The following is a 19,913-nucleotide window of genomic DNA, read 5'->3' as shown; positions in this document are numbered from 1 at the left end:
TTTTTTTTTTTTTTTTGCTGGAGAGCCTTGGCTCCATCCTGGCTCACTGCAACCTCTACCTCCCAAGGGATCCTCCCAACTCAGCCTCCGGAGTAGCTGGAACCACAGACGGGCACCACTACCCCCACTAATTTTTGTATTTTTTGTAGAGATGAGGTTTCACTGTGTTGCCCAGGCTAGTCTTGAACTCCAGGGCTCAAGCAATCCGCCCACCTTGGCCTCCCACAGTGCTGGGATTATAGGTGTGAGCTACCGCACCTGGCTGGCACCATGTCTTACGACATGGAGCAATCTTGGCTAATGGGGCAAACAACAAAGTTTGAAAACTTCCAACAAGTCTTCTGTTTGGGCGGTGGTGACAACCGGGACTGTTCGCTCAGCGGCAGTGGCACAGAAGCCTCCTCCCTGGTCCGCCATGGTCCCTGCCCAACCCCACCTGTCGCCGCTGCCTGCTGCCATAACAGGAGCTGGAGGCGGCTGCTGCTGGTGGGCAATGAGTTCCAATGGTGCTTCTCACAAGTTGATGGGGCCATTGAGGAGGACATGACTGAAGATCCGCCGCGGGGGAGAGGCCAGAAGAGGCTTTGATGACCAGCAGTGAGTGACCAGGGGGCTACATAGCCTCACTCTGCAGCAGATATCATTTCCACCGTTGAGTTTAATTACTCTGGAGCTCCTGTGGCAGGAGACAAGGAGGGCAGAGTTATTTTTCAGCAGGAAGTAGAGAACAAAAGCCGTCCTCATTCTAGGGGAGAATATAATGTTTACAGTACCTTTAAAGGTCATGAACCACGGTTTGGCTATTAGGAAAGTCTAGAAATTGAAATTACAATATATTTAAATTATATAAATATATTAAAATTTTTTTTTTGGAGACAGGGTCTCACTTCGTCACCCAGGCTGGAGTGCAATTTTAATAAATATATTAAAATTACTTAAATATATTTAAAATTTTATTAAAAAATAAAATTAGATGGTTACAAGAGAACACTGCTCATTTTCTACTCTCTACAAATGATAAAACTATAAAATTATGGAAAAGAAGTGGATGAGATAAAAGAGCAGAAAGTTATAACTTGAATGATGAAGATGGATGACTTCAAGATCCACTTAGAATTATGCACTATCAATGACCTGAGAATTAATTTATGACACTTAGAAATCACAGATAGACGTTTTGATGTGGCAGACATCAAACCGGCTAACATGGAGGAGCTGACGGAAGTCTTTGTGGCAGCCAAGTTCCACTCACACCAGTGCAACGTGCTTGTCTACAGTAGCAGCAAAGGGACCATGGACCGAACAGCATGGCTCCTTGGCCCTGTGCAACAGGCACTCCCAAGTTTTTTGAAGAGCCTCAAGATCCCAGCAGCAGGTCCTTCTTCTCATAAATAATTTCATCCATACCTAATGTAAGATTTAGCCACAGTGGGCAGTACCTGATGACCTTCACCTGTCGGTGAAGGTGTGGGACCTCAACATAGAAAGCAGGTTGGTGGAGACTCCCCAGGACCACGAGTACCTGCACAGCAAGCTCTGCTCTCTCTATGAGAAATGCAGAATCTTTGATAGCTTTGAATGTTGCTGGAACGGTTCAGATAGGTGCATAGTTGAACTCACAAATAAGCAAGGGAAATCTCCCAACGGCCAGAAATGAAGAGGGAGCTGAAACCAGAACCGTAGCCTCTAAAGGCATTTATTCCGAGAGAAACCCCACACCCCTGGCTGGCCGTGGGTGCATCAGCCAAAAGCAGGAACCACTGCTTCCTGTGACCAGCAACTTGTGGCACAGAGCTGAAGCCTTGGACCACATGAGGTGTGGAGTTGGAACTGTGCCCTCAAAGACGATGAGGCCTCTGTCCACTGGAGTCCAGAGGGAAGTTTATCTGAGATCATGCATTGGGGTGGCCAAAGCTCCCCTGAGATGTGTAAGCATAGCTTCCTATTACAAAGGTTTGAAGTTTGTGTTGGTGGCAGCTGCGTGATCTGGAAAACTCACATTGAGGAGCTCTCCTGCCTCCATGAGGGCAGCGTGCAGGCACCTGGAGAGACTGACGTTTTTCTGGGTCTGGCTTTTACTCTGTTTATAGACTAACCTGCCAGCCTAGGGTTTCACAGATGTTGACTGAAGACATGAGGTTCCTGGGTCCTTGGAGCACAGCAAGCAGCATGAGCCTCTTGCTGGCACAGGTTTCCCACGGGGTGACACAAGGGGCCCAGGCAGATGCTGTGCAAGCAGTGGGGCTGGTGTCATGGCCGATGCATGCTGAGATGGAGAATTCACTGCTTTTTCAGTGGACAATCAACAAACCTGCACTTTGACCAGAAGAAACATGACCTCATTGCCACTTGCTATAAGCACAGCCCTGAGAAGTGGCTCAGGTTAAAAGAATGGTGTTCTTTGCAAACTTAGTGAGAACATGCATGGTAGGTGGCTGCTCCCAGCACACCCAGGTCTCTCTGGATTTCCACAGATTAAAACCAGCTAAACGTGAGCTCACAGGTAAAATTACCAAGCATATATAGAAAAAGCCACCACGAGTAAGTCAGCAGAACCACAGCGGAACTGAACCTCTGAGAACCCAGCCTTTGACATCCTAAATTAAACTAAGAATGCTTGAGATATTTGCAGACTAAAGGAAGGAAACAGCCTGAACTAGGAGCCACAAGACCACTAAAAATGACCTGGCAGACTGGGGAGGAATCAAAGAGAACATCTGGAAATGACAAGTACAATAGATGAAACTATGGGTTTAACAACAGATCCATTTTGGCTACAGAGATTTTGAATTAGTAGATGGAAAAGAAAATCAGAAGAAATGCACACTAGAGAGCCAAAGAGATAGAAAACATGAAACATAAGAAGTGTGGAGGTCAGGATGAGGCACAGCACACATTTAAACAGAGAAGTGTGGGGACATGAGGCTTGAAGTGACAATGGCCAGGAATTTTCTGTAACTTATGAAAGCCTGAACACAGAATCAGGAAGCACAGAAATCCACATCCATATCATAATGAAACTGCAGGACACTAAGCGCAAAGAGGACATCTTAAATGCAGCCAAGGAAAAAACACGAATTACAGAGAGCAGATGCTGAGACTGAGAGTAGACTTTGTAGTGGCCATAGTAGGAGCGGGAAGCCATGTGATACAGTGAGTGTGACTTGGAACTCTTCACCGTCAGCTTAGAATCAGGCATTGAAATAGATGGTTGTTCAAGCATCTGCTCATGGTAAAGGCATTTCCAGATGGGAAACAGAATTTATCACAACAGGAAACTCAGGAGAGTGAGACTCAAGGAACTCACTGAAGAACATACTTCCAGCAGAAGGAGAGTGGTCCTGGAGAAAGGGTGTGAGTCTGAGATAGGCAGATGAACAGAGCAGTCAGTGAGAGTGTGAGCAACGGAAAGCAACATGGACTCTAAAGCTCTGTCAACTGGGTGACCCTGGTTATCCGGGTTGCGGGGAGAAAAATTAGAGCCCTCGCCAACACCACACAGCAAATAAGCTCTGAATGTTTTAAAGCCTAGAAGATACTATGAGAAAGCATCTTCATGAGCTCCGGAGACAAAAGGACTTCTTTAACAAGGTCCTAAAAGCCCAAATAGTGACGAAAACATTAAGAAATTCAGGATGATCATGCTGGCTCACACCTGTAATTCCAGCACTTCGGGAGACCGAGTTGGGTGGATCACTTGAGCCCAGGAGTTTGAGACCAGCCTGGGCAAAATGGTGAAACCTCATCTCTATACAAAAATATATATATATACACACACACACACACACAAATAGCTGAGTGTGGTGTCATGCGCCTCCCAGCTACTTGGCAGGCTGAGATGGGAGGATCACCTGAGCTAGGGAGGTGGAGGTTGTAATAAGCTGAGATTGTGCCACCACACTGCAGCCTGAGCAACAGAGCAAGACCCTGTCTCCAAAAAACAAACAAAAAAAATTAATGTAGTTAAATTTAGTGGTTTTTGGTTTTTGTTTTTTTGAGACAGGGTCTCACTCTGTTGCCCAGGCTGGAGTGCAGTGGCTCAGTCTTGGCTCACTGCAGCCTCTCTCTCCCGGGTTCAAGTGATTCTCCTGCCTCAGCCCCCTGAGTAGCTGGGATTACAGGCATGCGCCACCACGCCTGGCTAATTTTTATATTTTTAATAGAGATGTGGTTTTACCATGTTGGCCAGGCTGGTCTCGAACTCTTGACCTCAAGTGATCTGCCCTCCTCGGCCTCCCTAAGTGCTGAGATTACAGGCGTGAGCCACCATGCCCAGCCAACTGCATTACATTTTAAACTTCTTTATTTTGAAATAAAAAATAAAAACAGGCTGCTCTGCCTATAGAGTAGCCATTCTTTTATTCCTTTATTATTCCTTAATAAACTTGCTTTCACTTTAAAAAAAAAAAAAAGTGAAAACAAAATACACAAAAGCAAATATAACGAACAGATTTAGTATCCAGAATACATAAAGAATTAGGAGTCAATAAGAAAGTGGCAAACAGCTCACTTAGGAAAGAGCAAAACCCATGAATGGGAATTTGCAGAAATGGAAAAATAAATAAAAATGCTCATCCTTACTGATCAGCAAATTAAAGCCAGAGGGATGTCCTTTCACACAGAATGATGATGATGACGTCAGGGAAAGGGGTGAAGGTCAGTGGGCGAGACCACTGCCTTTTGTGGGCCTCATTGGTGACAACAAGTCCAGTTGGGAGCGTCTTGTATGTACAGACAAGAAAATGTATTCAGAAGCTTGAAATAGCAAACACCTGGAGACAGCTCAGGGGTGCATCATTAGAGGAATGGACAGGTAGGTTATTGTCTATCGTATACTAAAAAGCAGTAAGAATCGATGATTAGAACTACATGGATCACATAGGTGTGATGACATATGACATGTTATATTTAAGACATGCAGAAGTTTTGTTTTTTGTTTTTTGTTTTTTTAGAGACGGGGTTTCACCATGTTGGCCAGGCGAAGTTTTATTTTTAAGAATCTGTAACTTCAAAATATGGTGGGGGTTAACTGTCTTAGCAATGACTTATGGGTCCATGGATATTCACTGTATTATTCTTTATTCCTCTTGATGTATCTGAAATATTGTGAAGTATACTTAAATTATACATCCCTAAGAATATCCAAAAGCTCCCCTGGTAATATTTGCTTACTCCATTCACTCTTACAAACACTCCCATATCTTCTTGCCTGGAAACATCTGTTGAGGGATGGGATGAAGGGGAATGAGATTTTTCAGTGCTGTCTCTGCCCAGTCCTGATCCCCTGTGTGACACTACTTTCTGGTGCTCTAGGTTGCCCCGCAAAACCGGACACAGCCGCTTGCTCTTGAGCGTGGCTGCACTGTCCCCTACCTGAGGCCAGGACCGATGCGGGTGGCTAAGTGGCTCTCTTGTTTACAGTGTGGAAATGCCCACTCCCAGGCTGGCATTGCCTATCAAGAATTGATAAGTGATAATAAAACTGTGTAAAAGCTGAAAATGTCTTATATCTTCCTATTTTTTCTTTAATTTTTATCAAAGTAATAAATATATATGGCTTTTAAAAATCAAATAGTTTAGAAGAACTTCTAATGAAGAATAAAAAGCCTCCACCTGTACATTATAAATTTGCACAAATGCACAGAATGTACACCACCAAGAGTGACCTGTAATGTAAACAAGGACTTTGGGTGATAGTAATGTGTCCATGTAGGTTCTTCAGGAGTAACAAATGTATCACTCTGGTGGGGGATGTTGATAATGGGGAACGTTGTGCATGCAGGAGGTATATGGGGAATCTTTGCACCTTCCTCTCAATTTTGCTGCAAACCTACAACTGGTCTAAAAAATAAAGTCTATTTTTAAAAAAGCCTTTTCCACCTCACCTCTCCAACCTCAGTCCACTTGCCAAAGGTAGCCATTGCTAGTTTTAATTCTTTGGAATGCTTATAAATAATGTTATTTATATGTTATAAAAATATGTTATAAAAAGCTACTATTTCTGGGCTCATCACCCATAGACGTTAATTATCACCTTCCCTCTCTTGAGATTTTCTCTCTCCTGTGTCTGCAGGTCAGTGGGGAATTGGCCGAGCTGGCTGGGCTTGGCTGGCTGGACTGGCTCTAAGCTGTGGGTCCAGCTAGGCGTGTCTCCTTGTGTAGGTCAGGCTCAGGTCTGCTCTGGATTCCCTCTGGGGTCTAAGATGAAGGGACAGGGAAGCTCTTGTCACAATGATGGCAAAGCCACAAGAGGGAAGGCTCAGCTGCACAAGTGCATTTCAAGCCTTTGCCAACATCTCATTGGCCAAAGCACGTCACATGGCCACAGTCAGGGGTGAAGAAGTGCACTATCTCTAGTAGCAGGCACTGCAGAGTTACACAGTCAAGAGCCTGGATACAGACAGGAATGAAGAATTGGGACCATTTATTCAATCTACCGTATTTCTCATAATCCTGTTTTCTTGTAGACTTCTCTGCAACAGTATTTTAGCTCAGATAATACAACACAGCTTTGCCCAATGGTTGACCTCTTGTAAGTGGCTGATAGATACTTGATTAGCTTCTTAAATCTCAACATTCCCACAGGGTTCTGAGAAGGAATTTTGTTAGATAGTTTAGACTTGGAAGATGAAGAAAGTTTGGGTGTGGGTTCTTCAAGGTCAGTCTGTCTGGAAACACCTTGTTCTCCCCTTCCCTTCTATGAAGTGAAGAGTGTCTTCAGATGGTGTATAGACAGCGAGTTGCTACGGAAACATCGTTTGATCTCCCCAGAAGATTACTACACCGATACAGTGCCGTTTCACCCTGCACCTAAAGGTAATGCTTCTGTGCTCTCAGCACTTCTGATATCATTTGGGGGAAGTTCTGCAGTAGCAGGGCCACACTGGCCACCTCTGCTGCCATTTCCTTGCTCAGAGGTTTTTTTCCCCCTTTTCTTTAATTCGATGGTGACTGTTGGGAAAGTCAAATCTGAGCATCTGAGCATGCCAGTTTCTCACTAGTGCTCCCCAGCCTGTATGACTGAAGCCCAGTCTTCTCCATGTGGACTATGATGCCCACATCTGCTGCCCAACACCAAGAGTTATGTAAATGTTTGGAGTTGTAGTTGAAAAACCGAGAGAAGGAAAAACTGAAGACATAGATAAGCAAGGGAGCATGTTCCTGATGAGTTGGAACATGGACCTATGGGTTTTCCCATGCATGAAGAGTGCAGCTTCTCATCCTCTCAGAATATAGGGAAGGCTAGGTAGAGAGGCAGAGAGGGTATGCACATGTATGTGACATTGGGCCAGTTTCCTGTGATATGGGAGGCAAGATATTCTGAGAATGAGTGGGGTGGGAGGCTGTGATGTGGGCTTAAGCAGGGAGTTAGACTTTTGGAAGAGTCCCCATGTGGATAGGGAGAAGTCCCTACGTGGATTCTGTGGACAGATATCAGGATTGCCTAGCATGCTGGGCTCAGAAGACAAGCTCTCCCACAGCTCCGGTTGAGGGACTGTTTGATTTTCTGGGGCCGAGAAGGTGTTTGGGGTGGGAAGATTGGGATCTAGAAAATTGAGGGTGCTCCTAGGGAGAGTTCCACTGATGGTCTGAGCTGCATAGGGAAGTAAGGCAAGAAAGAGGTAGCAGAATCAAGTGTCACGGAGTACTAAGCCACTTAGTTTCTTTTTTTTTTTTTTTTTTTTGAGGCAGAGTTTCGCTTTTGTCACCCAGGCTGGAGTGCAATGGCATGATCTCGGCTCACCGCAACCTCCGTCTCCCAGGTTCAAGTGATTCTCCTGCCTCAGCCTCCCAAGTAGCTGGGATTACAGGCATGCGCCACTGTGCCCAGCTAATTGTGTATTTTTAGTAGAGATGGTGTTTCTCCATACTGGTCAGGCTGGTCTCGAACTCCTGACCTCAGGTGATCCACCTGCCTCGGCCTCCCAAAGTGCTGGGTTATAGGCGTGAGCCACTGTGCCTGGCCGCCACTTAGTATTTTAAAGTTAGTTGGAAACTCACTATCTTATGCAGGTCAATAAGAATAGGGCTAACACGTATTGAGAAGTAACCAGGCATTGTGCTAAGAGATTTATGATGGTATCCATTTGATTGCATTATTGCTAGCAATGAATGCTCTCATTTAACCTTTGGGGGGGATTTTCTTTTTCTTTTTCTTTTGTCTTGAGACGGAGTCTTGCTCTGTCACCCAGGCTTGAGTACAGTGGCGTGATCTACTGCAACCTCTGCCTTCTGGGTTCAAGCAATTCTCCTGCCTCAGACTCAGCCTCCTGAGTAACTGGGATTACAGGTGCCCTCCATCTTGCCTGGATAATTTTTTTGTATTTTTAGTAGAGACAGGGTTTCACCATGTTGGCCAGGCTGGTTTTGACCTCCTGACCTCAAGTGATCCACCTGCCTCAGCCTCCCAAATTGCCAGGATTACAGGCGTGAGCCGCTGCGCTCAGCCAGGGGACGGGGGATGATCTTAAGGGTGTAAAAAGCTCCTACAAACTTTCATTCCTTCTGTGGGCTCTTCAGAAAGCTCGTGTATGGGGTGTGTATACATGTGAGCTCTTCAGAAAGCGTGCTCATGTGTGGGGTGTGTGTACATGCATGTGTGTGTGACAGTGGTCTACTCATGTTCTTTGACCGTGTCGGAAAATATTCTGACACTCTAGTCCTAACTTTTGTTGTTGTTTGTTTGTTTGTTTTTGAGACCAAGTCTTGCTTTGTTGCCCAGGCTGGAGCGCAGAACACAGCCATAACTCACTGCAGCCTTGGCCTCCTGGGCTGAAGTAATTCTCCCCACTCAGCCACCTGAGCATGTAGGGCCACAGGCATGCACTACCACACTCAGCACATTTTTCAATTTATTTTTGGTAGAGATGGGGTCTTACTCTCACTGTGTTGCCAAGTCTGGTGTCAACTCCTGGGCTCAAGTGATGCTCCTACCTTGGCCTCCCAAAGTGCTGGGATGATAGGTGTGAGCCACCATGCCTGGCCATTTCGAATACATAGAATAAGTTCCAGGAGTAATTCATATGTTGAAGAGCAATTATAGCTAGTGTGGTAAATGTGAAAGTTTAGAGAAAGATCAAGGTAACTGTGGCTTTGGTGGTTTTATTTGGGCATCTTAGGAATGCCCACCTCCTCACCTTGCTATAGTAATTCAATTTGTTCCCTTGATGCTGTAGGCATCTCCCTACCTGGATATTCCAAACTGACATTTAGCTGTGAGAAGCATTCCATCCCAAAGAAAGAGCTAAACAAGAAGCTTGAAGATTCATGCAGGAAGAAGCTTGCTGAGTTCGAAGATGAGTTAGACCACACTGTGGACAGCCTGACGTGGAGTTTAACTCCTAAGGCCAAACAAAGGACCAGAGAACCTCTCAAGGTCAGTTTGGAAGCCTGTGCACAGCAGTGTTTGGGGGGACAGAGAGGCAATGAAGGGGGAGGCATTCAGATGACATGAGAAGCTGTGATGAATCTATCGCAAAATAGAGTAGAGCTTCTGTTGGCCATCTATGGGTCATGCAATTGGTCAAGATGTCAACATGCACAGTTCCTTTGCCTGTCATTGACTCTATGCTTTTGTATGTTTCAAAGAAAGCAAGTCAACCCAAGAATAAAAACTGGATGAACCACTTACGTGTGCCACAGAGAGAACTAGACCGACTTCTGCTTGCCAGAATGGAGAGTCGGAATCACTTCCTAAAAAATCCCCGTTTTTTTCCTCCTAACACTCCATATGGAGGCAAGTCTCTTATTTTTCCTCCAAAGAAGCCAGCACGGATAGGAGAATTCCAGAGTACAGAGCCAGAACAGAGGTATGCCTTTCCCTGACTTGAACTCTCAGAAAACCTGCCCCTTTAGAGTTAACCTAGATGGTCCTCTGTTTGGTCTGGCTGTAGAGGTCCCTAGACTTTCGAGGCAGAGTAGCAGTATCAGAACAGAGCAGGGCTGCAGGGTCACCTACTGATGTGGCCTTTGGACCTTCTCCAGAGTCCTGGGTTTATGCTTTTCTGACCTGCCAGAGGTCTTGAGAAATAGGGGTTGGTGTTGGCCTTTTATTTACATTGGAGCAATCTGGGTCAAATGGAAGCAATCCCATTAGAGGCATAGGTCTTGAATAATAACAGCATTTGAAATTTGATTAATTATAAATAATTAGTGTAAACTGTGATTTTTCTTGAAGAGTGCCTTTGCCTATATATAAGTAATTGTCCTTATGAAAGTAATAAGTTGCTTCATGGGTTCATAATTTTAATAAGCCTAAAACTATTAACATTTCTTTATTAGACCTCTAATTTTTTTTATTAAGGAAAATTAGATACAAAAACTAGCTGGGCGTGGTGGCATGCACCTGTGATCCCAGCCACTTGGGAGGCGGAAGTGGGAGGATCACCTGAGCACAGCGATGTAGAGGCTGCAGTGAGCCAGGATTGTGCCACTGTACTCTAGCCTAGGTGACGGAGTGAGACCCTGTCAGGAAGAGAAGAGAAGAGGAGAGAGGAGAGGAGAGGAGAGGAGAGGAGAGGAAAAGATTAGAGAAGACAAATATTTGAGATACCTACATTAAAAACCTAGTTACCTATTAGTGTTTAAACATGTAGAGTTTTCCCTGTGCATATTGAAAACGAAATATGTCTTCATAAAGATTGGATCATACTGTAAAATTATTTTATAATCTGCATTAACAATAAGATCCAAGAAAACCCCAACAAATGGCATATTGTGAATGTCTTTGATGACCTTTCTGTATTTATTTTTACATTAATCAGTCACTGCCTACTATTTCATTGTATGGATGAAACTAACAACCTTCTCCCCTCTTTTCTCATCCCACAGTTGTGCTGATACTCCAGTGTTTCTAGCTAAGCCACCAATTGGGTTTTTCACAGATTATGAAATTGGTCCAGTTTACGAGGTAGACATTCGTTTCTTTACAGCTCCCACCCCATCTGCTTTCTTATTTTTAAAAAGTCTTTATTATGGAAATTTTCAACTGTACACAAAACTAGGGAAAAGACTATAACAACTCCTCATGTGCCCAACATACAGCTTCAACAGTTATCTACATTTTGCCAATGTGGTTTTATCTATTACTCCTACAACCTCTTCATGTGTGTGTCTATACGCACATGTATGTGCTGGAGTCATGTAAGGAAAATATGATATCACGTCATTCTTCAGTTAATACATCAATTAGTATCCCTAACAGATAAGCGTTTTAAAAAGTAACCATAGTACCACTGTCACCCCCAGCCATATTAATAATGATTCCTTAATATCAACTAATATCCGTCTGTGTCTGATCTTCATTTGTTTTAAACAAAAGTCAATTTATATTTGGTTTCTTTGCATCAGAAATCTAAACATTGCATTTGATTAAAGTACCTCTTAATTCTCCTTTAGTTGATAATAATTCCTCTCCCACCTCTTGCTTTTTAAAAATGCCATTTATTTGTTGAAGAAACTGCAATTCCATACACCCTGCATTTGGCTAATTGCATTATTGTGGTGACATTAAACGTGTTCTTTTATCTTCCGTATTTTCCACAAACTGGTCATTATATAGAGAGATTTGATGAGATTCAAGTTCCACTTTTCCTCTTTTTTGACAAGAATACTTCTTTGGTGGTACTGTGTATTTCTTATTGCATTCCATTAGGAGGACGCGTGGGATCTGGGTTTCCCATGGTCAGTTATGAATGGCATCAGGAGGAAGCGTGGGATCTGGGTGTCCCATGGTCAGTTATGAATGGCATCAGGTGTTGAAAGTCTGATTCATTCCCTATAAAGTTCTTATCAAACTTGCACTTAATAGTTAACAGCCTAGATGACTGCCAAAGGGCTTACAAAATGGTAATTTCTAATTTTATTATTCCATTTACATTTATTAGCTTGATTTTCCATTTAAAAAACAGAAACAAAACTTTCCCTCTAACTTTGATTCCTATCTCCTCCTCTTTCTTATACTTTCCTGATATCTATAGGTAACTATTTCTGTTAGTTTGTGTTCTTCCATTGTTTCTTTTTGAGCCATAAGCAAATACATATACATATTTGAACCCCCTTTCCTTCTTACCGTCCTCTACGTCTTAACAGTATATCCAATAATGCCTGCAAGAGCAGAGACTTTCTATGTTCCTTTTTCTCAGTTTCTTTCTTTTAAAAGCCTCCCACCATCTTGGGGAATCAGGTCGAGACCAAGCTTAGCCGTCGCCAACTCTGCTCACCAGGTGCAAAGACAACTAGGCCTAATGATAACAATCCCTTCACACACACACGGATTGCACTTTACAGTTTAAAGAACACTTGCATATCCATAATTCTTTAGGAATGTCTCAACCACTCATGGCAAAAAGCAGACCAATATGGTAGCTCTACATGCTGAACATTAGAGGAAGCATTTTGCTTACTCCATGGACTTAACAGTAATGTGTTGTCTTTTGCACTTCTGTGTCTGGGACTTCTGTGTCTGGGACTTCTGTGTCTGGCCATCACATTTTAAGGACAGTTGTAGAAGCTGGCAAACACCCAGAGGAAGGGAGCTAAAATCATGTCAGGGAGTAGAATAGGGAAAAGGGAGAGCTGCTCATGGACATATGGAAGATATTCTTCTTCAGGGCTTGCAGATGCCTGCTGTGGAAGCCTGTGCTCAGAGCCTGGAGATCCTGGGGCTGTAGATGAGGTAGACATAGACTGCCATGGAACAGTCTTTCCTCTGATCTTTGCCTACTTCTCATCCCTTTGATGTTCATAACAGTTATTTACCCAGATAAACTATAAAGTGTAAGGATAAAAACATTACAGATTTTCAGTCCTTAAAAATTTATGTCCCATGTACCCTTTCTCAGGAGCCTCCCAGGGAACATTCTTCTCTAATAGAAATGAGGAAACCAAAGAAGAGAAAGGCATAGAATGTGGTACCAAGAGATCCAACATAGGGGAGAGGTGAAGGAAATCTCCAGGTTAATAACTCTTAAGAGATTTTGCAGTTAATATTGCTGCAAAGCAAAATTTCCCAAAGCTCAGCAACTTAAAACAATCATTTTATCATGTTTACAAATTCCTTGGGTGAAAAATTCAGACAGAGCACATTGGGAATGGCTTGTTCCACAATGTCTGAGGCCATTGCTGGAGAGAGTCAGTGCTTAGGAGTGACATAAAAGGTGGGGTTGATGCTGCTGATGCTGTTGTAGATAGACTGCTGAGGCTGTCTACCAGAACATCTGTCTACACCACATAGCTTCTCTATGTGGGCTGGGCTTCCTTATAGTATGGCAATCTCAGGTTAATCAGGCTTTTACATGACATGCAAGTGAGTATCTGCACTTTTTTTTTTTTTTTTTCGAGATGGAATCTTGCTCTGTTGCCCAGGCTGGAGTACAGTTGCAGGATCTTGGCTCACTGCAACCTCTGCCTCTTGGGTTCAAGCAATTCTCCCACTTCAGCCTCCCGAGTAGCTGGGATTACAGGTATGCACCACCACACCTGGCTAATTTTTTATATTTTTGGTAGAGAGAGGGTTTTGCCATGTTGCCCAGGCTGGTGTTGAACTCCTGACTTCAGATGATTCACCTGCCTCGGGCTCCCAAAGTCCTGGGATTACAGGTGTGAGCCATTGTACCTGGCCAAGGATCTGCACTTCTAAGTGAGTATCCTAGCAAGCAAGAAGGAGATTGCATCACATTTTATGACCTAATTTTGTAAGTTGCACAGCACTACATTCTTTGCATGCCGTAGATTACAAACAAATCAGTAAGGTTGGTCCAGATTCAAGGGAAGATATGTAGACTTCATCTCTTTTTTTTTAAACCTTTTTTTTTTTTTGAAATAAGGTCTGGCTGTTGCCCAGGCTGGAGTGCAGTGGCATGATCTTGGCTCACTGCAACCTCTGCCTCCTGGGCTCAAGCAACTCCTCCCAACTCAGCCTCCCGAGAAGCTGGGGCTACAGGTGCATGCCACCACACCTGGCTATTTTTTGTATATTTTGTACAGAAGAGTTTTTGCTGTGTTGCCCAGGTGGTCTCAAACTCCTGAGCTCAAGCAATCCACCTGCCTCAGCCTCCTAAAGTGCTAGGATTACAGGTGTGAGCCAGTGTCCAGCCTAGACTTCATCTCTCATGAGAACAGTGTCAAAGAACTTATGGATGTGTCTTAAAACTGCTACAGAAGTTATCCTATATGATAGCAGTAGGTGTAGTGGACAACTAGCCCAGATTAGAAGAGGCCAGAAGGCTCTATGAGAGGTTGATTTATGAAGATGACGTTAGGAAGAGTCCCTGATACATCTGGATATTTGGAGGAGATATTCGTCGGGTGGTGGAGAAGGATTGAATTATTGGTAAGTACAAAGCTAACAAAATAATTAGTTGATTATTTACTCCAGGAAAACCAAAAATTGTACAAGGCAGGGAAAGGAATGACCTCGTGCTCAACTGTGAATAGCATTACTTAGTAACTTGAATATAACATGAATTACTAATCTAACCAGTAGTATGATATAACTAGATTGGAAAGATGGGGAATAGGAAGGGCGTGTCATATGGTGAGTCAGATATGGGAGACGGAAGAGAGACTATCCATATCCTCCATCCATAACTAATACCTAAAACTGAACAAAACTAGTATACTATTTGGAGACATGGAAATAAATACCAAAATAATCAGCTAAAGGAGGAAAAAGTGTTTATCTTTGGGGAGTGGGAAATGGCAGGGTGGGGCCGGGGAAGAGGGCGGTATTTCTATTTTCAAAACCTTGTCGAACTCTGACTCTTTAAACCATGTGGCTGTCCAACTTAGAAGAAAACAACTTTAAAAAAACAAAAAACTTTCCACAAAAAGAAACACCAGGCCCAGATCATTTTGCGGGTACAGACTATGAAACATTCAAGCTATTCTCTATTTATGAAACTGTTTCAGAGACTAGAAAAAGAGGGAATGTACCATCGTTATTATGTAATAAGCCTAATTACCTTGACACCAAATAAAAACATGTAAGTCTTGCTTAAGAACATAGGTGCAGAAATACTAGGTAAGAAACAGCAAACCAAACCAAACAGTAAGGAACAACACACACACACACACACACACACACACACACACACACACACACAGAGTCAATTCTTTGAAACCCAGGAATGCAAGGAATGTCTTCACAGCAGGCCTTGAGTTGGCAGTTGGCTTTCCTAAGCCTATTATTTTTTTTCCTCCAAAGCTTCCAGTGCTGTTAAGGAAAGCCAGCCCGTGCCACAATCCTTATAATGATCACTGTCCCAAACCTTGCAGCCACCACAGCTACCATGTTTCACTGCCTGGCCTTCTACCTGCTCCTCATTTCAGTTGACCACTAGTGAAAGCCTTGGTAATTGTGACGATACCATCCCATGGTGCTCACACCCTAGTTCCTACCAGCTGTTTCACAGGTGGATTGGTGTAATATGTAGTGTTGGCCAAAAATTGATGTAAACGCTGATTTAGGAATACAAACCTATAAATAAAAATACGAAGACATACTTCATATTTATGTCGATTTTTATCTGGTGGGGGGGGCGCTGGTAGAGGATTTCAACTTTATCTGTAATGTTTTATTTCTTAAGCTGGGTGATGGAAACATGGCTTCTGTCATGTTATAATTTATACATTGTTTTCTAGTGTAACATGTCACAAAACATTAACAAAAGATGTGTACTATTGGGAGAACCCAATCCCGATGTTTAACGTGGGTTCTTTTCTATTTCCTAAGTGTCTCGACTGCGTTGAGAAATAAAGGGAAAGAGCACAAGAGAGAGAAATTTAAAGCTGGGTGTCCAGGGGAGACATCACATGTTGGCAGGATCCGTGATGTTCCCCCAGCCGTAAAACCAGCAAGGTTTATTAGTGATTTTCAAAAGGGGAGGGAGTGCATGAATAGGATGTGGGTCACAGAGATCACATACTTCACAAAGTAATAAAATATCACAAAGCAAGTGGAGGCAGGGCGAGATCACAGGACCACCAGATGAGGTGAAATTAAAATTGCTAATGAAGTTTCAGCACGCTTTGTCGCTTTGTCGTTGATAACATCTTATCAGGAAACAGGGTTTGAGAGCAGATAACCTGTCTGACCAGAATTAGGTGGGAATTCTCCTCGTCCTAATAAGCCTGGGAGCGCTACAGGAGACGGGGCTTATTTCATCCCTTCGGCTTCGACCATAAAAGACTGGACGCCTTAAAAAGGGCCCTCTATAAGCCTACCTTCAGGGCGCATTCTCTCTCAGGGATATTCCTTGCTGAGAAAAAGAATTCAGCTATATTTCTCCTATTTGCTTATGAGAGAGGAGAAATATAGCTCTGTTCCATCTGGCTCACCGGTGGCCAGTTCAAAGTTACCTCTCTTGTTACCTGAACATCGCTGTTATCCTGTTCTTTTTTTAAGATGCCCAGATTTCATATTGTTCAAACATACATGCTCTACAAACAATTTGTGCAGTTGATACAATCACAGGGTCCTGAGGTGACATTCCTCCTCCTCAGCTTACAAAGAAGATGATGGGATTAAGAGATTAAAGTAAAGATAGGCATAGGAAAACACAAGGGTATTGATTGGGGAAGTGATAAGTGTCCATGAAATCCTCACAATTTATGTTCTTCTGGTGCGGCTTCAGCCAGTGCCTCTGTTCAGGGTCCCTGACTTCCCGCAACAGCGTACCTGTATTGCTGTGCTACACACTGTGTTGGGTGCCGTTGGAGGGTTAGGTCTAGACCTTGCCCTTTGTGGTCTCCCAGTCTGGGGTGGGAGAAAAGAAAGTGGGGTTTAAAGGGGTGAATGTGTTACATAAGAGGCCCAATTACATCCTGACATAGAGGTGCCATAACACCTTTCGTGTCCATGGGAAGAATGGTTCAAAGAGATACGTGGTGAGGAAGACAGTAAGTAAGAGGGGAGGTGAGCAAAACTTTGGAACCAGATATCCTAGGCTCAAACCTCACTGGTGCCTCTTTGAACTCCAGTTTCTTCAGCTGTGAGATAGAAACAGTTCCCACATTTCCTGGTTGTTGTGAGGTTCAGGAGGCACAGAGCAGATGCTCATAAATATTAGTTATTATTTTAAACAATAGGTCAGATCTATTCCTGCCTTCATTTTTACCTTGCATTTTATTTATTTATTTTTAAAATTTTAAACTAATTTTTTTTTTTTTGTGGAGACAGAGCCTCTTCACGTTGTCCAGGCAGGTCTCAAACTTCTGACCTTAGGTGATCCACTTGCCCCAGCCTCCCAAAGTGCTGGGATTACAGGCGTGAGCCACCGCACCTGGCCTGTATTTTATTTTTTACTATGGAAACTTCCCAAAACAAACAAAAGTACATAGGATGGCGTAATGAATCCCCATGTACCCCTCAGCCAGCTTCGACCATTACCAACATGTGGCCAAGCCTATTTCATTTCTACTTCTTCCCCCTTTCCATATTAGAGTAAATCCTGAACATTGTATCATTTCGTCCATAAGTGTTGGTGTCTAAAATAGATCATCTTACCTTTCAACAGATGGTAATCGCGCTGCAGAACACCACCACGACCAGTCGCTACCTGCGAGTCCTCCCACCTTCCACGCCATACTTTGCTCTAGGACTGGGTAAGTTCAGTATCAGTAAGTTCAGTAATAGTAGTGGTAGTAGTAGTGGTGGTATTAGTAGTAGTGGTAGTAGTAGTAATGGTGGTAGTAATGATGGTAGTAGTGTTGGTAGTAGTGGTGGTGGTGGTGGTAATAGTAGTAGTGGTGGTGGTGGTGGTGGTAGTAGTAGTAGTAGCAGTAGCAGTAGTAGTGTAGATTGCCTCAAAGTCACTTGCTGAGCTTGCCACCAGTTGCTGACTCCCGCCCTGAGTCCAGAGCCCAGCTCCAGACTCCCCCCATCAGCAGTCCCTGAGGGCCCCTCATGCTCCACCAGCAATGCGTCCTCAGAGCCTTGACAGCTCCATTCTCCTGACCACCTCCACACAGGCACTGGTGCTGCCATCTCCCCACTCCTTGTGCTGCCACTCTCCTCAATCAGGCCCTCTCCACTCCTCACTTAAGTGCCAGCAGCAGCCCCCAGTCAGCCTTCCTACTTTAGTGTCACAGTGTTTGTCTCAAGAACAACTCTGATCATGTCACCCCTGTTCAGAAATCTCAAAAGTTTATCTGCTGCCCACCATAGAAATTCTAAGCCAAAGGGCCAGGCATGGCCCCGCCTGACCTTTCCAGATGGATAGGGTCATCTCCCCCCAGGCTCTGGCGTGCTTACCTGGAGTTGACACCCTTTCAGCCTGCTCCCGTCGTGTGCCCTTATCCTGCCGTCAGCACTGCTTTGGCCCAGAAGGCACTTACAGAGCCAGCCCCAGTCGTGGCTGGGGTCTGTACCAGCTGAGCTCAAGCCCTGGTGGCTGGCTGCTGCCTGGATCCTCACTTGTCACTTTTGTCATGCACAGGGATGTTCCCAGGAAAAGGTGGAATGGTGGCTCCTGGAATGACCTGCCAGTACATTGTCCAGTTTTTTCCTGACTGCCTTGGGGATTTTGATGATTTTATTTTAGTGGAGACCCAGTCAGCTCACACCCTTCTGATCCCCCTGCAGGCCCGGAGGCCACCCCCCGTGCTGACATGTGAGTGTGCACCGCATCTTCCCACAGATTCAGTTAAGGTTGGAGAGTCCCCATAAGGACTGCCTGCCTCTCACGTTCCCTTTGTAGCAGCACGCAGCTTGATTCTCTTGGGCAGGGTCCGTGGGTCCTACAGAGGAAACTGCTAGCAGCTTCTGTAGCTATCCACAGTGTCAAGCCATGATTATCCTGCTTGCTTTTGGGTTTTCTCAGTGGAGGTTGACTCACAGCAGAGGAGGAGGCCAACAGTCCAGCTAACCCCACCATAGGTTTTGCTGACTTATGAATACCCCTGAGAGGACCTGTGCCACAGTGGGCAAGGAATAGGTGCCTGTGCACCCTGAGGAGTCCTAACAGGTGTTGTCCTCGTGGCTGTAGGGGTAGGCGTCCTTAGCAAAGCTGGCTTCAGCTGGGCTCCCTCAGTGACAAGCTTCTCCAGCTGGGCATAGGCTGGAATTTGGGACTGTGATCCCCCTTACTTCTGCCATAGTCCTCAAGGGCCATGCTGGATGGCCCTGGCTGAGCATTAATCCACAATGGGCACTGACTTCTGCTGCTCTAGCCAGGAGTGAGTAGAGTCCCATGGCACTATTGCCATGTGGCTAGCAGCAGCCTGGGCAGAGCCCAAGTGGGTGCAGGGTCAGGACATGTCCCCACTCATCCTCTCTGCGTAGGGTGCTGGGCTGGGACCAGCTGTCCTGATCTCTGGCTGGACCTCAGGAGAACCATGACAGTAGGGCCCATTCAGAGTGACCTGTTGTTTCTCTTGCATATATTCTTCTGTGGATACAGTGTCACCGGTGTTGGACTGTGGTTACTGCCTCATTGGGGGAGTCAAGATGACCAGATTCATCTGCAAAAATGTGGGTTTCAGTGTTGGCAGGTTCTGCATTATTCCCAAAACAAGCTGGCCACCACTAAGTTTCAAGGTGAGTGATCACAGGTTGCTAACTGGAAAAATTACAAATCTATCAAAGGAAATAACCCCCAGAGGAACTTGCTAGAGTATACCTATGATTGGAAACACGCAGAACGCAGAGTGTTGTAAACTCTCTATGCAACTGCCACAACCTGAATGAGAATGGATGTATAAGGGGACCAGTGTTACAGTCCTGGTTATGTCAGTAATACCTGTACCACAGCCGGGCGCAGTGGCTCACACCTGTAATCCAAGCACTTTGCGAGGCCGAGGCGGGCGGATCACGAGGTCGGGGAATCGAGACCATCCTGGGTAACACGGTGAAACCCTGTCTCTACTAAAAAAATACAAAAAATTAGCTGGGTGGGGTGGCACGCGCCTGTAGT

At 44.5% G+C, this 19,913-nt stretch overlaps 1 protein-coding gene across 2 annotated transcripts in view; it reads left to right on the top strand.

Moving 5' to 3' along the window:
• Positions 1–19,913, top strand: part of DLEC1 (deleted in lung and esophageal cancer 1) — a 66,645-nt gene that overhangs the window by 10,788 nt on the left and 35,944 nt on the right. For both annotated transcript variants that reach the window (XM_011999505.1, XM_011999506.1), the window contains exons 3-9: positions 6,706–6,816; positions 9,177–9,376; positions 9,589–9,809; positions 10,831–10,909; positions 17,517–17,604; positions 18,438–18,611; positions 19,401–19,539. In XM_011999505.1, coding sequence (XP_011854895.1) covers positions 6,706–6,816; positions 9,177–9,376; positions 9,589–9,809; positions 10,831–10,909; positions 17,517–17,604; positions 18,438–18,611; positions 19,401–19,539 — 1,012 coding nt within the window. The remainder of the gene's footprint in view (positions 1–6,705; positions 6,817–9,176; positions 9,377–9,588; positions 9,810–10,830; positions 10,910–17,516; positions 17,605–18,437; positions 18,612–19,400; positions 19,540–19,913) is intronic.

The sequence above is a fragment of the Mandrillus leucophaeus genome, unplaced genomic scaffold, assembly GCF_000951045.1.
Source record: "Mandrillus leucophaeus isolate KB7577 unplaced genomic scaffold, Mleu.le_1.0 Scaffold595, whole genome shotgun sequence".
Taxonomy (NCBI): domain Eukaryota; kingdom Metazoa; phylum Chordata; class Mammalia; order Primates; family Cercopithecidae; genus Mandrillus; species Mandrillus leucophaeus.
This window is presented reverse-complemented; position numbering and strand designations above follow the sequence as displayed.